This window comes from Parambassis ranga, chromosome 5 (assembly GCF_900634625.1).
Source record: "Parambassis ranga chromosome 5, fParRan2.1, whole genome shotgun sequence".
Lineage (NCBI taxonomy): Eukaryota > Metazoa > Chordata > Actinopteri > Ambassidae > Parambassis > Parambassis ranga.
The window spans coordinates 16808334-16822884 of NC_041026.1; the positions used below are offsets into that span (position 1 = coordinate 16808334).

Consider the following 14551-nt stretch of genomic DNA (forward strand, 5'->3'; position numbering starts at 1 on the left):
AAAATGGTTTTGGTGTGTTCAGCTTGATATAAAAGAGAGAATAGAGAATCATACCGTGCATGTGAGTGTGTGTGTGTGTGTGTGTGTGTTAAATCAAAGTCTAAAAGCTCAAGCTCTGTTGATAAACAAGTGGTGTTAGTGTTGTTGAGAATATATTGTGTGTATGTGCGTGTGTGCACATGTGTATGCATGCACATGTGTATGCATGCACATGTGTGTGCATGTGTGCGTGCACGTGTGTGTGTGTGCACGAAAATTCAAATGATGAAAAGATAGATCATACAGAGGGTCCGTTCTCCTATTGGATGTGTGCACCATGTTTATGTAGGTGCATCTTTGAAGTCTAGAAGAACATTGTACAGTTTTATCTGGCCAGTCATGCCACCACGAGCAACCATGAAGAGGAGATTAAATTTTGAAGAGGCACTTGCTGCCATTTTGAGGTCCCCCAAGGCCACTGATGAAAACACATCATCCTCTGACAGCCAGGAAGTGTCCGCATAGGAATTTTGTCCACAGGAGGACCTTGGCAGCACCACAGGGGAGGAAGAGGGAGAAGAAGAGCAAGAGGAGGAAGAGGAAGAGGAAGAAGAACAAGCAGAGGAAATGGATGACAGCAACTGGAGATGAGATTTCACTATAGTTCTAAAAATGGTAAAGTGACAAGGGTGTAGATTTGCGTTTGACATTGGTGGGGGCCTAAGATTCCAATGAAATTTAACCCTTCCTGCACCCAATGAGAATCTGTTATTGTTTAGGAGGCGATCAAGTTATTGGTTTATTGGGTTCTCTCCGGGTACTCAGGCTTCCTCCACATTCTAAAGACAAGTTAGGTTAATTGGTCACTCTAAACTGCCCGTTGGTGTGAGTGTGAGTGTGAATGGTTGTTTGTCTGTGTTGCCCTGCAATGGACTGGTGACCTGTTCAGGGTGTACCCCGCCTCTCACCCGAAGTTAGCTGGGAGAGGCCCCAGACATTGCTGAAAAGAAATAAAAAAAAATGTAAAAAAAATATTTATATATGACATTGTTATAGCACTTTTAAGAGAGGTACACATTTGGGCCCTAGGGGTCCGAACGTAGCCAAAATCGAAGGGTGCCCTGAGGGTTAAAAAAAGCTCCATCTTAGATGTCTATTGAAATCTTCCTCAAAAAATAAAGGTTCAAAAGGTCAACAAATGTCTGTACTTTGTATTTGCAGAGTCAGAGGTTCTATAACATGACTCACTGAAGGCAAACATTTACAGCTGCCTTTACACTGCCTCCATAAGAAGGCAGATCTTACTGATGGGCTTCTCCAAATCCTTTGGAATCTGCCATGACTTTGATGATGCGTCCAACTGTCTAAGAATTTCTTGGTGTAGAGCCATCTACGATAAGCACAACATCCCCCACAGCAAAATTCCTTCTAACTTTGTTCCATTGTTGCCACTCCTGCAACATTGGAAGGTATTCTTGAATCCATCTTTTCAAGAATAGAAGAAGAATAGATTTACCTTTTAGCTTCAGTATGTGGTTTGGAGTTAAAGCTTCCATGTCATTCGGATCATCTGAGGAGGGACTGATTGGGTGATCATTCAGTATTGCCTCTACTTCACAAAGACTAAAATAATTAAACATTGTTATAAATTTATGCTCCAATAAATGTACTGCAGTTAATCTAATTGTAGCTTTGCTGTAGGACCGCTAGATGGCAGCGCTGTACATAAACCTGCAGTGAGTTAAGGGTCCTGCTGAAGACTCCGCAATGCATTCTGGTAGTTCGAGTCAATATGGCTGCTCAATTAGTGCAGATAGTGCGATGCTGGCATCTGTTTCAAAACTACATTTCCCTTCACAATAAGACCGATTTGAATACCGTGCAGCAGCTTTTTTTTCCAATCGGTGATCTCAACTGAAGTTTCCTCTGTCGGCTTCATGGAGAGACTGAAGGAAGTCCTGGAGAATGACAAAAGTGTCTTTTAGCTTAGGCTCCGTCGAAGTGTGCGGCTGGAAACGGCAGAGTCAGCTCAACGCCATTTAACAATGCGGTTCAAACAAAGAGAGCAGTGATTTGTGGTCTTGGTGGTTTCTGCGCTGCTCCTGCTAACCAGCCAGCCGAGCCAGGGCTGGGTCCCGTTACAGTTGTCAGTCGGCGGATCGCCAAGATGTCTATGGACGAGCAGGAATACCCTGAGGCAGAACTGGTGACAGAAGCCGGGCCGCAATGGCTCCGAGCCGAAGTGCAGCGTCTGAACCGGGAGCTTCGAGAAACGACCCATGAAAAGATCCAGGCAGCGGAATATGGACTGGCGGTGCTGGAGGAGAAACAGCAGCTCAAGCAGCGGTTTGATGAGTTGGAGACAGAGTACGAAACGGTTCGACAAGAGCTGGATCAGCTGAAGGAGGTAACCCGAGGTCATAGCCACGCACACATATTTATTTTAAAGTGTTGATACTCTCTGATAGTGTGTATGTTTGTGTGTCTGGCACAGAATGACGTCTTGTATAAGGCTAATCAGAAGGACTAAAAATGACTCAGGGTGTCGGTTTGTTTGTCTTTGGAGTTCAGCCATAACTCAGTTCATGCCTACAGGAACCCTAAATTACCAGAAAGTGTAATCTGATTTGCTGCACGCCACTTCTTGTATCTAGCCTGTATGATGAAAATGTCTGTCAGATGCATTCCAGCATGCTGCTCATTGACTTGGAAGCAGAATTATTGCCATGTGTCCTTAAATGTTTTCCTTCTTCTTTCTTCTTCTTTGAAGGGTAAAAATGGCATCAGTCACTTGTCCCTTCTTGTTCTTAGTATGTAAAGGCTGGGGCCTTCACATCAGGGGTTTTTCATTTAGGCCTGTGTGGCCACTTTACTGTTAGTGTAAATATAGCAGGAAGGTCCAGGCTGTGGTAGACAAGAAAAACATTGCATACTTCTCCTCTAGTCCTCATACTAATATATAAGTGAGGATTTTCCTCCCAGCCATCCCTCTTTATCTCCATTATCTTCTCCTTATATGGCTGTTTGTAGACATTTCTAACCTACTATTAACATTAACAGCTAAATGTCTCCATTTAGATCCTTTTTGGATTGTTTACCATAAAACTTAAACAGAATATCACTATTACAACCATTATGACTTTTTATTTTTCTTATTAACATGTTTTTTAGATATTTCCATAGCTTTGTAAAATAAAGCATGGGTCAACTAATAGCCGTTTACTCCAAAAGCTTTCAATTTTACGCATTTGAAAAATGTGTAGAATGAGCGCCTGATGTGAGAAGACAACTGAGATTCCACTTTGTGGAAAAACATTTTTTTATTTCATAAGAGAAGTTGGGTTTTTCCCTTCTGTTCTAAGCCAGTTTGACCAATCATTAGAGGAACTGCTTCCTCAGAAGGTGCCTTAACATTGTCTTTTTTCAGCACTGCGGTCACTACTTGCTGTTAGCTGTGCCTCCATTGCTTTAATAATTTAGCATAATGGGTCTGTTTTTACTCAGTAAATATTCTTAGTTTTCCACGTGGGATTAGGATAGCTCACTCTGTGGTATCTTACTCATAGCCAGAATATCACATCTGTAAAATATTGTTCACAACAACACATGAACAAACTAATACAGGGGTCAGTTTCTTATACATGGTTGTCAAAAGTGAACAAATGTACCAGGTCAAAAAGAGGAACTCGGCTTTATGCTGCTGTGTGAATCTGAATTCTTCTCATCACTTCTTCTAAGTTGTACACTGATGGTGAGCTTTGTCCAAATTACATTAGTCCTGTCAGTGAGTCATTGTTGTAGTCATTCGCTTGGTATCTCATGACTTCTGTTTTTAGTGTGAGCTGATGTAGGAAGAGGAATCACCCATCAGTAAGGAGACAGACTCCTGATCAGGTCTCGCCATGTAGCTGACCACCGCTTGTTACACAAATCAGTTTGTTTGACTAATAAAGTGAGGTTGCTGCTGGTATATTTAAATATAGCTTTAACAGTGACCGTTACACCACCAGTTTGGCTCAGTATCAATGACTGTTGGCTGGGTATCTTTAAAGCCTTTAGGTCAGTTAGTTGTGGGGATCTGACATCATCAACATCCTCCACTTAACCTGTTATGTGCTTGGTACCAACAGGCATCACAAGTTTTTTATTGTTATCAAAATGAAAGAATATTCACACAAATTTAAAAAAAAAAAAAAAACTTTTTTGGTGTGAATTTTGATTTGAAGATATGTCTAGTAATGGCTGTGCTCACTCCCAGGTCACTTTGTTCTAGCTTGTTATAAGAGCATGATAAATTCAAATGTCTGTGCTTCAGATAGCACCATAGTCTAAGAAACAGCCATTAACATTTTTTTGAATGTAAAATGTATTTTTAATAACACCTTCTGATTAAAGGGAATTGTTATCTATCATCAGTGGTTATTGTGGTGTGTGTAAATCTGTGCAGGCATCGGGTTTACTACTAATCCTTGATCAAAGTTTGCTCTGTTGTTTCTCCTCATCTATGTCTGTCCTCAGGCCTTTGGACAAGCCTACTCAATCCACAGGAAAGTGGCAGCAGATGGGGAAAGCAGGGAAGAGTCACTGATACTGGAGTCTGCCAGTAAGGAGGCGCTCTACCAGCAGAGGGTCCTGGAGCTGCAGAATGAGCTCCGACAGGCCAAAGCGTCCCTCTCCAGTGCTCATGCTGAAAATGAGCGCCTGTCATCCATTGCCCTGGAGATGAAAGAGGTAATATTCCAGAGCAATGCAATATAAAAAACATCTGTTGACCATTTTTTTCATATGTGGGCAGTGGAAATTGGGATTCTGTTGGTTTTGATGTTTGGCTAAAAATAGAGTGAATGGAAGTTGTGATGCTGATTACTGATTTCCCCAAAGTTGTGGGCTGTGAGAGAGTTGGTGCTTGTAAATGGGGGAGGGTAAGTTTACAAGTTCTCACTGAACCCAGCAGGAAAGATGATGTAATGGTCCACAGTAAGTGACACAAAGGATGTCCTCCACTGGGGCTCTCCGGAGCACGCACCGTGTAGTGGACCATGTTCTCCTTCAGTCATTACATTCGTCTGCCAGGGTCTGGCCTCTGTGGTATGTGAAACATGCTCCTAATTTCACTGACGCTGAGAGGATCAACACAAGGATGTAGCCTACACTGCCTGACTTTAAACTTCAGCACACTCAGTGACAGTGAACACAATTAGAAATTCAATGACCTTGTTGTAACCTGCCAAGATATTACACAGGATTTATTTCTTGTCCCTGTCATTGTGTGCAGAACTCAGACCTGGCAGAGCTGCAGCGCACTCAGCTGAGAGATGACATCAGAGAGTACAAGGTTCGGGAGACTCGACTGCTGCAGGACTACAGTGAGCTGGAGGAGGAGAACATCTCTCTTCAGAAACAAGTGTCTGTGCTGAGACAGAACCAGGTGAGACAAACAAAAATATACTTAATATGTATCTTAAAAACGTTTTAAAAATAGTTTTTTTCGAAAGATGCCCCTCACTTTAATAAAATACTTGCCTGATTTATATTTTTGAACATCTGTACAGGTGGAATTTGAAGGTTTAAAGCATGAGATCCGCCGTCTGGAAGAAGACTCTCAGTGTCTACAGAGCCAGCTGGAGGAGGCCATGCGTCTGAGGGAAATCGCGGAGCGACAGCTGACGGAGGCTTTAGAGACCATTAAGACAGAGCGTGAGCAGAAGGCCACGCTGCGCAAAGAGCTCTCCCACTACATGACTATTGGTGGCTCTGTGTACAACAACTCTTTCAATACCTCTATTGATAACCCAAAACTCCATGAGGATCCCTCCACCTTTAACGAACCTGACAACGATGATCTAATAAAAGGCTTTGAGAACGGTCTGGTAAAGACAGGTGAACTTGAGGACAGAACTGCAGTGAACAAGAGAGGAGAGGCCTTTAAGCCTGCTCCTAGCCTGGTGGATGACCTGCTGAGTGAGCTCAACATCTCAGAGATACAGAAACTCAAGCAGCAGCTTATGCAGGTAATGAGTGTCATTTAGTAGTGTATAAATGTATGCAGAAATAAAAACTATTTAATATATGGCACACATTAAGAGTGTAGGTTCATCTGACCTATGTTTTTCTCACTGCCCATTCAGCCTGCTTATTGTACCCTCTTTCTACAGGCCAAAGGGCTCAGCTGTTCTTAGCATCATTTTTTGACCAGGTTCTGTAAATGCCAGTCTTCTGAAGATGTGTTCATTTTTACCTTAGGTCGAGCGGGAAAAGGCAGCACTGATCAACTCCCTGCAGGAGAGCCAGAAGCAGCTGGAACAGGCCTACGGCACCGTGTCTGAGCAAAAGGAAACAGTCAACAGGTTGACTGAAAATCTGAGTGCAATGAGGAAACTTCAGGCCAGTAAAGAGCGCCAGTCTGCCCTGGACAGCGAGAAAGACAGGGACAGCCATGATGATGGAGACTACTATGAGCTGGACATCAATGGACCTGAAATCTTGCAGTGTAAATACACTGTGGCGATATCTGAAGCTGGAGAATTGAGGCAGGAGCTGAAGATGGTAAAAGCACAGTATGAGGAGTGTCGGACCCAATATGAAGAGGAGCGAGCACGGTTGGAGAGTGACGTCCAGGACTTGAGGTCAAAGTTGCTGTCCCTAGAGAAGATTAGCCAAGCAGATAAAGCAGAGGTAGCTCGCCTGGAGAAGGAGCTGCGGCTGGTTAGTGAGGCTGCAGGAGAATCCCTCGGTAGCCTCAATGTGGCTCAGGACGAGCTCATAGCTTTCAGCGAAGAGCTGGCCAATCTCTACAACCACGTGTGCATGTGCAACAATGAAACCCCTAATCGTGTCATGCTTGACTACTACAAGGAAGGCAAGGCCATGGTGAAACGGGGACAAGAAGGGAAGGAGCTCCAGTCTGTGCTTCTCACTAATGGGCTGATTTCTGAGGCTGAACCTGGAAAGTCAGACTCCAACAGCACCACAGTTACTGCAGCTCCAGAGCACCGCCCAGAACCCATGAACATATATAACCTTGTGGCCATAATAAGGGACCAGATCCGTCACCTGCAGCGGGCGGTGGACCGCACCACTGAGCTGTCACGTCAGAGACTTGCCAATCTGGAGCTGAGCACAGTGGCAGACAAAGACAAAGAAGCTTGCATGGAAGAGATTCTTAAACTGAAGTCCCTGCTTAGCACCAAAAGGGAGCAGATTGCCACTCTCAGAGCTGTGCTCAAGGCCAACAAACAGGTCAGAAGACAGCTCTGTCTGTTCTGTATGTGTGTGTGTGTGTGTGCCCCTGCTGTGTCAGAGGAAGGATGTTCATTGTTTCTCACACTCACAAGTACACAAAGAGGGATAATAATGGGTTTTAGCTAAAGATAGACAGTTTCAAATCTGCACAACTGAAAGAAGTTAATAATTATATCTTGTTCTTTTTAGACGGCTGAGATTGCTTTGGCCAACCTCAAGAGTAAGTATGACAGCGAGAAGGCCATTGTGACTGACACGATGATGAAGCTCCGCAATGAACTCAAAGCTTTGAAAGAGGATGCAGCTACGTTCTCCTCGCTACGAGCCATGTTTGCTACAAGGTACGATGTACAACGCACACACATGACTTATTTACATTTCATTCAGTCAAGCATGTGGCAGCCTTATGGCCAAGCAGTTCTGGGCGAACACATGACATCCATGTGTTACAGGAAGTTTAAAAATGCTAAAAAGAACATTAATTTAGGTTTCTATACACTTTCTTTATATTTGTAGTTTTTAAATAAATAAATGTGCACTTCAGTGCTAATTCTGCAGGGCTATTTTATGTCTGTGTGTATGCATGCGAAAGACACAAAGCATTATGGGAATTGTCTGATGTAATCTAGTCAGCTCGCAGGGAGGGACCTCATCCTCCCATCTGGAAAATGCTGTCTGGGGAATGGAGAAAACATGACAGCAGTACAGTTCAAGGCAAATGGCTCCATCTGCTGGTGGCTGTGTTTCTAACTTTTTTTTCTCTCTTTTTTGCTCTTTGCTCCACTGTATCTTTCGCTTTCTCTCAGATGTGATGAGTATGTAACACAGCTGGACGACATGCAGAGGCAGCTGGCTGCTGCCGAGGATGAAAAGAAGACTCTGAACTCCCTGTTACGTATGGCCATTCAGCAGAAACTGGCATTAACTCAGCGTTTAGAGGATTTGGAGTTTGACCATGAGCAGGCACGCCGCAACAGCGCTGCAGCAGTGGGAGGAAAGGCCAAATCAAAGGGCAAGGGAGCCTCCTCTAACCACCATGTAAGTCAAAGGCTTTACTGCTCAGTTATTACAGGTTATTTAAACGGTTATCCTTTGGATCCGATTAGATTAGCTGATTTGATGGTTAAAAACATATATAGCATCTATTAGATTGGCAAATAAAAGTTAAGTTCAATTTTCTTTTGTCAGCCCAGTTTTATTTTGTTGGCATCTTACTAATCCCACTAATGCAACAGATATTGTAATCAGTGTAAATATTCTCTTTTATTTGCAGTAAACCTATCAAGCCAAGTGTCCTTAAGAGGGTCTGTCAGAGTGTCTGTGACAGCTGCCAGTCACCTGTGCTCCTGGGTTCTATCACAGTCCTAATCATGTCATTGCTAAGAAAGAACATATCCTACAGTATTTGCTGAGAGCCTTGTTACAGAGTGCCAACACAAGTGTTTAAAGTTCCTTCTGTCAAAAAGTGCGACTGCAGAAAACGGGATTCATCGCATCAGCTGCTCTTCGCAGTCCATCGGTCTTCCAACAATATGTGCCACTATCATTTCTGACCCAGAGGAAGAATCAAAATGGGTGTGATGTAGATCACTCATTGCCTGTGTTACCCTGGCTGAGCACTTTTTCTTTTACCCGTTCACTCTTATACGATTGCTCTTTTTTTCTAAAATTATGATAGTTGTTTTGTTTGTCATACTACACTATCTGTACTGGACATGTGTGCTTGTCTACCAGGTTCTTGGTAACAATTTCAAGTGTGCCACAGTATTCTAACCTTATTTATTTTATATCAACAAAGTCAAGAGATTGTTATCCTTTTTTTTTTAATGAGGCAACTTTCAACTTAAATGTTGAAACAAGAGATAAATAAGGACTTTGTTGTTGTTGGCCTTGTGGCCTGTTTAGCTTTGCCTTACTGACTGCCAATTAATAACAATAACAAACAAGATTTCTGACCTTGTTTTCATATCCTCTTAAGCTAATTTTATGATGTGACTTATGTTGTCATTAAGGTTCCAATTCAGGTTAAATAGATTCTGTAATCCTGTTACATAGACATGCAGCGCTGTTACAAACTCAAGTATGCTTGTTGTGACTGAAGAGGAGTAATGCAATGCAAATGTTATTTAAAGATTTATAAGTTAAGGTCAGGTGTTAATAGTTCATAATCTTCATATTCATGAAGGAGAGTTTTTAATCGTTTTAATACAACCTTTTGTAAACCTTTATTATAAGTCCTAAAATAATACGTCTGCAGTGCCATTTTGTGTTTTGTTTGTACAAGTGCAGTTTACAAATGTGGCAAAAACTGCTAAATGTTAACTGTGTGAAAATATTTTACATGTTGTGCTTCACATTCTTGGTTGTAATCCATGTACTTGTTTTTACTATAACTACAAATGTATTTATTTGACTTTATTTCAGAAGATTTATCATCATTTTTGTTAAATACAGGAGTTTAGGCTTTGCTGGCTGGTCACGATTTAAGACTAAACTGTGGTTAAAAGTACTAGCAAAATTCATGACCATTGGCTTCGTGTCCTGCTTCCAGTTACAGGTGGCAGAAAAAAATAAATGTAACTTTTACAACTCTGATGTCTCTGTCTCTGTGTCAGTAAAACACACGTTAGAAGCTTTCCTACAAAGTAAATAGTGTAATTACTTGATAAACAAATTGATTTATGCTAATCGTTGAACTACCTACTTAAAGTTAAAAGTAAAACAAAAAGACTAAGTTCACGTGTAAGTATTAAACTTATCAAACTTATGGTACGACCGATGATTAGGTTGAATCTCAAAATAAACAGATGGCCTCAGCCTTTGCTACTTTCATTTCCTTTTCCGCTTCCTTTTTGGAAGACGTTGTTGACGTGGTCTATCGATGCCTGCGTGATGACGTCAGAAGGCGTGCCCACGCAGAGGACAGAGGAGACTCCGCAATGGGAGGTTCGTGTCTTTGTTTGACTAAAATAGCTTAACAAATAACGCAAATTTTACCGTGTATACAGCTTCCTGGCTACTATTGATACTTCGTAGTTATGTCCAAGTTACAAACATTAGCTTAGCACTACCAACCTGAAAAGTTGCTTCGTCTGTGGAAGACGTCTTATTGTTTCTGCAAAGTTTTTGCCAAGACGTTTGACAACAGAAAGCATTATTGTCTGACAACATGTGTGTTTTACAAACATTTCCGACCTTCCAGGCCGTTTATACTCCGCTCCTGCCGCGACAATGTCCACTATGTCATGTACGGATAGATTAGCGCTTTCCAATGGAAAAGTTATGCATGTTTCCAAACACTAACTTCTCGCTTCTAACATGCACAGACAGCTTTCATGATCAACTGGTGGAGGACAGCACCTTTCTCAAAGCTGACCGCAGACTGGACACAGAACTGGTGGACAAAGTCATCCTGCAGCTCAACAGAATCTACCCGCAGATCCTCACTGACAAGGAGGCCACCAGAGTGAGTTGAACTACAGCTGTTTTTACTTTGTGTTATGCAGACAGTGGCGTACGAGCAGACGGTGTATAGTTAGTAACATCATAAACATATGATCACACTGCAAACCAGTGGTGAAAAAACACAAGTAAACAATATGTATTAACTAATTAAGTGTTAATATATAGATTATGCATCTACAGCAGGATGACTCCTTAAATGTTACACTGGCTGACATAAGTCTTGTCCCATATGCACATAGTAACTTCATCTGTTAATTATTTGTATTTCTAATCACTTATTTGTTATAGTTAATGGTTAATTTTAATGCCAAGAGACTTCACATTAATAACAGGGTGCAAAATGAAACCATCAAAAAGTGCCATGATGTCAGAAGCTTAGTAAAGCCCATGACCTCTGTTTTTGCATGGACAAAAGTCTTGTCTCATTTTCATATGACTCAACCAATCACATGTTAGAGCTTCAGCTGTGACAAATAATGTAATGAACACATTCTCAGGTATGTTTAAAAGGACAACTAGAATACTAGACCTTCATATGAAGTGCAAACTGAGCTCTGACAACATGCCAAAGATTCAACCACAGAACAAATTGCTGATGATCAAGAGCCTGAAGACCAAGTCTGCTGCTGAGGTGGCAGAAATCTTTAATGTATCTAAACAGCAAGTGAATACGATACGAAAAAGATTTGAAACTGGTGATGTTCATGACAAGCCCAGGTCAGGAAGATCCTGTAAGACAACTGCTCGAGATCACCGCTTGTTGGTTTGACTCTCCAAGGCCAATCCTTTTTTAACTGCAGAAAAGCTAAATAAGGCCTGGTCACCAGAAAATCACGTATGCACAAGAACATTTAGTTGAATTCTTTCACACAGTGGTCTCCATAGAAACTGGCATGACAAATGAGACAACAAAAAAGGTGTGTTGTATTTGCCACGGCCCACAGCTTGCATAGAGGATGGACAGTGGAAAAGTGGCAGAAGATTGAATTTTCTGATGAATCATCAATTGAACATTCCAATCGCCGCAAATATTGCAGAAGACAGTCAAGTTTAGTGGAGGGAAAATCGTGGTTTCCACACACCAAACCACAACAGAATGCACATTTGGGACAAGACTTATGTCAGCCAGTGTATATAATATACTAGAAGTGACACTTTAAACAATCAGGCAGACAATTGACATTTTGTTCAATTAAAATGGGCACATGAATCTATGTTGTCACCATATACATAGACTGTCCATCTCAGTTTATGTTTAGGTATAAACTAGTGCCTAAACTAGTTATTTGTGAGATTTATTAATTATAAAAACAATAAAAAGACACTTAAATATACTAAATTACCTTTGAAAATATACATACCACACATAATGATTTAAGCTGTTAACATGTGCTTGTGATTGCTAAATGCTTACAAGACACATAAATGTCTGTTTGTTATTTTTTCCAGTTCAGAAACTTGGACGTCCCTACAAGTGTTCGACTAGGTGAGCTCCTGACAAACTTGCAGAGAAAAGGAGAGGAAGCATGCAGGGAGTTTTACAGAGCACTTCACCTGCATGTGGAGGAGGTGTACTACAGCTTGCCCACACGGCTTCGCCTCAGAGGTTAGTTACTTAAACCCAGACTTATTTTATTAAATTCATGTGATAGAATTAATTATACACATGTAGTTGTATATGTCAGAATTGGTTACATTTCACTCTGTCCTGCCTGCAGATTCCTTGGATCCCCTCACATTTCCACATATTTACCAACAGAGACATGTCCTGAATGACAGAGGTAAGATGTGAAGGTGATGGAGGCTAATAAAATACACTGTTAACATACACCGTTCAAAAATGTTCAAAAAACACATACATTTGAAAAGTTAGGAAGCTAAACTATTGGTACAGTAGTGCTGCTTTTAAGGATTTAGATTGGTTGAATGTCTTGTCGCAAGCACATGTTAACAGTTTTAATCATTATGTGTACACCTGTCTCCAGGTCCTCTCTTCTTCTTGGGCTGTTTTGGTTTTGCAGTGGGAATGGCTTTACTCTATTACTACAGTGGTAAATTGTCTTTCATTTTTTTAAACGTTTATGTGACCCTGCCGTATATTTGGAGTGTGTTTATGCTCATTTTTTCTAATGTTACTAAGACAGTGCCCTTTTTTTCTGTAGAAGCTAAAGTGACAGGAGGCAGCCGGGCTCTCGGGATGGCCGCTCTGGGCCTAAAGAAAAAAGCTCAGGAGGTTCTTATATGGTACACAGAAGAAAGCCTCATGAAGTAATGGGTGACTCATTCACAGCAAGTGCCTCTGCAATGCTGCTTTTATGAATGGTAATGGTATCAAAGCACACTATAATTTTTAAATTTTTAATTGTATATATTATTCAAAGATATTATTTGTTTACTTGTTGGAGAAAAAGGAAGAACAGATTTGAGGATTTGCTCCGTAAAGGGATATATATGCTTAAGGCTAAAACAAGTGCAAGAACAACAAAGCTTCCACTGTGTAAAGCATTTTGTTAGACAAATCTTTACAAGAAAATAAATGGGGCATATGTTGTTGGGTGTATGAAAAAAAACATTACGTCAAAAAAGCAGATTTTACAACTTAAATTACACTTTTTTTGGCCAGTTTCAGATATTTGTTCTGCATTAATATCTTGCAGTACACCACAGTGTCAGGAACACACCCTGAACCATGGCCGCCATCTTGCGGCCAAAAACGGGAGCTACGTTTTAAAATTGTGTGTTGTTGGTTTCATAAAAGCTCCTACAAATAAATCTGCTGGCATTCAGGGGAAAAGTTACCATTATTAGAGTGATATCAGGTCGTAAAACGATCATGTATCGTGGCTTTTCACCGTGTGTATATGGAGCTTTGCGGTCACGTGATTGGCTCTTTTAATTTGCGCTCATGTAGCGCAGTGCATTGTGGGTAGAGATTATAGCAAAAGAAGCAAACAAAAGAAAACAAAATAGTTTTATTATTTAAAAGTATAATACAATTCGTACAAAGGGTTTTAAGGGGTAAATACGACGTTTGAGTTTCAACACTACAATACATAGAAACCCGGAAGTTGCACCCTGAGTGAATCGAAGCGTCAGAAGTCCGGGTATATAAAGTGAGTGACGAGTGGGTGGGGTTGTGTTGTATGAAAGGAGAGAAGGTTAGCACTCCCCTTGACAAGGATGGAATTGGCCCCTGTGGCCTGCAACACATATACGGTTAAGGCATTGCCACCTACTTCGTGGCATCTCTAACCAAGTTTTTTATTTAAACTGCATTTAAATGTAAGCGGTCAGATATCAGACCGCGCCTTCTTGTTTTCACCGCGTACTTCAAAAGCGGAAGTCTGTTATTATGTTCTCCAGTTTCCGCAAGTTGAGCAGATTCGACCAGCGTTTTTTTTTTTAAATGTTTCCTGTAGAAACACTTAGTCCACTCCTGAACACACGGAGGTTTTTATACACACGGCTTCCAATAGCCCACAAAACAAAGAACACAGCCTTTCCTATTATATTGTGCCTTTATGTCGACTATATACGGTATGTTGTTAATTTGTGATCTATTTCTGTATAAAGGTGGACAGTAGGCTAATTTGCACCTAAATTATTTATTTTCATAGGCAGGTTTTAACCATTTTTCCTACATATCATTAATTGTCTCTGTACATAACTGTATCACAGTGGTGCTTTATTTAAAGTCTTGTAGTGGTATGGAATTTAATGCTAAGGGATTCAGATGGATATCAGAGGCACCTGATGCAGCTTGAATGGCGTCACTGTTTATTATTGCCTTTTGTAATTTTCTCCAAAAACATATGTTTGCTCTTTGGTGGTTGTTGGTTACTCGCGGAGATTGTCATATTTTGTG

The 14551-nt window shown here is 41.1% G+C and overlaps 2 protein-coding genes and 1 non-coding gene across 3 annotated transcripts; all 3 read left to right on the plus strand.

Annotated features, from left to right (window-relative positions):
• Positions 1-1854: 1854 nt before the first annotated feature.
• Positions 1855-9810, plus strand: LOC114436459 (protein bicaudal D homolog 2-like). The gene is made up of 8 exons (XM_028406731.1): positions 1855-2386; positions 4498-4710; positions 5255-5407; positions 5532-5990; positions 6223-7218; positions 7411-7562; positions 8028-8259; positions 8495-9810. The coding sequence occupies exons 1-8, from the start codon at positions 2147-2149 to the stop codon at positions 8495-8497; spliced, it is 2448 nt and encodes an 815-aa protein (XP_028262532.1). The 5' UTR covers positions 1855-2146; the 3' UTR covers positions 8498-9810.
• A 312-nt stretch (positions 9811-10122) lies between these two features.
• card19 (caspase recruitment domain family, member 19) lies at positions 10123-14549 on the plus strand. The gene is made up of 6 exons (XM_028406840.1): positions 10123-10167; positions 10548-10687; positions 12136-12292; positions 12405-12467; positions 12672-12737; positions 12849-14549. Exons 1-6 carry the CDS (start codon positions 10161-10163, stop codon positions 12956-12958), a joined length of 543 nt encoding a protein of 180 aa, XP_028262641.1. The 5' UTR covers positions 10123-10160; the 3' UTR covers positions 12959-14549.
• LOC114436945 (U6atac minor spliceosomal RNA) lies at positions 13823-13950 on the plus strand. Its single transcript, XR_003670831.1, has one exon. It is a non-coding gene; the product is annotated as a U6atac minor spliceosomal RNA (small nuclear RNA).
• Positions 14550-14551: the final 2 nt, after the last annotated feature.

Coding starts and splice junctions, on each gene's coding strand:
- LOC114436459 (XM_028406731.1), top strand. CDS start 2,147: ATGTCTATGGACGAGCAGGAATACCCTGAGGCAGAACTGGTGACAGAA. Junction 5,991..6,222: donor TCAAGCAGCAGCTTATGCAG/GTAATGAGTGTC, acceptor TTTTTACCTTAG/GTCGAGCGGGAAAAGGCAGC. Junction 7,563..8,027: donor CGAGCCATGTTTGCTACAAG/GTACGATGTACA, acceptor GCTTTCTCTCAG/ATGTGATGAGTATGTAACAC.
- card19 (XM_028406840.1), top strand. Junction 12,293..12,404: donor CACACGGCTTCGCCTCAGAG/GTTAGTTACTTA, acceptor TCCTGCCTGCAG/ATTCCTTGGATCCCCTCACA. Junction 12,738..12,848: donor TTTACTCTATTACTACAGTG/GTAAATTGTCTT, acceptor TTTTTTCTGTAG/AAGCTAAAGTGACAGGAGGC.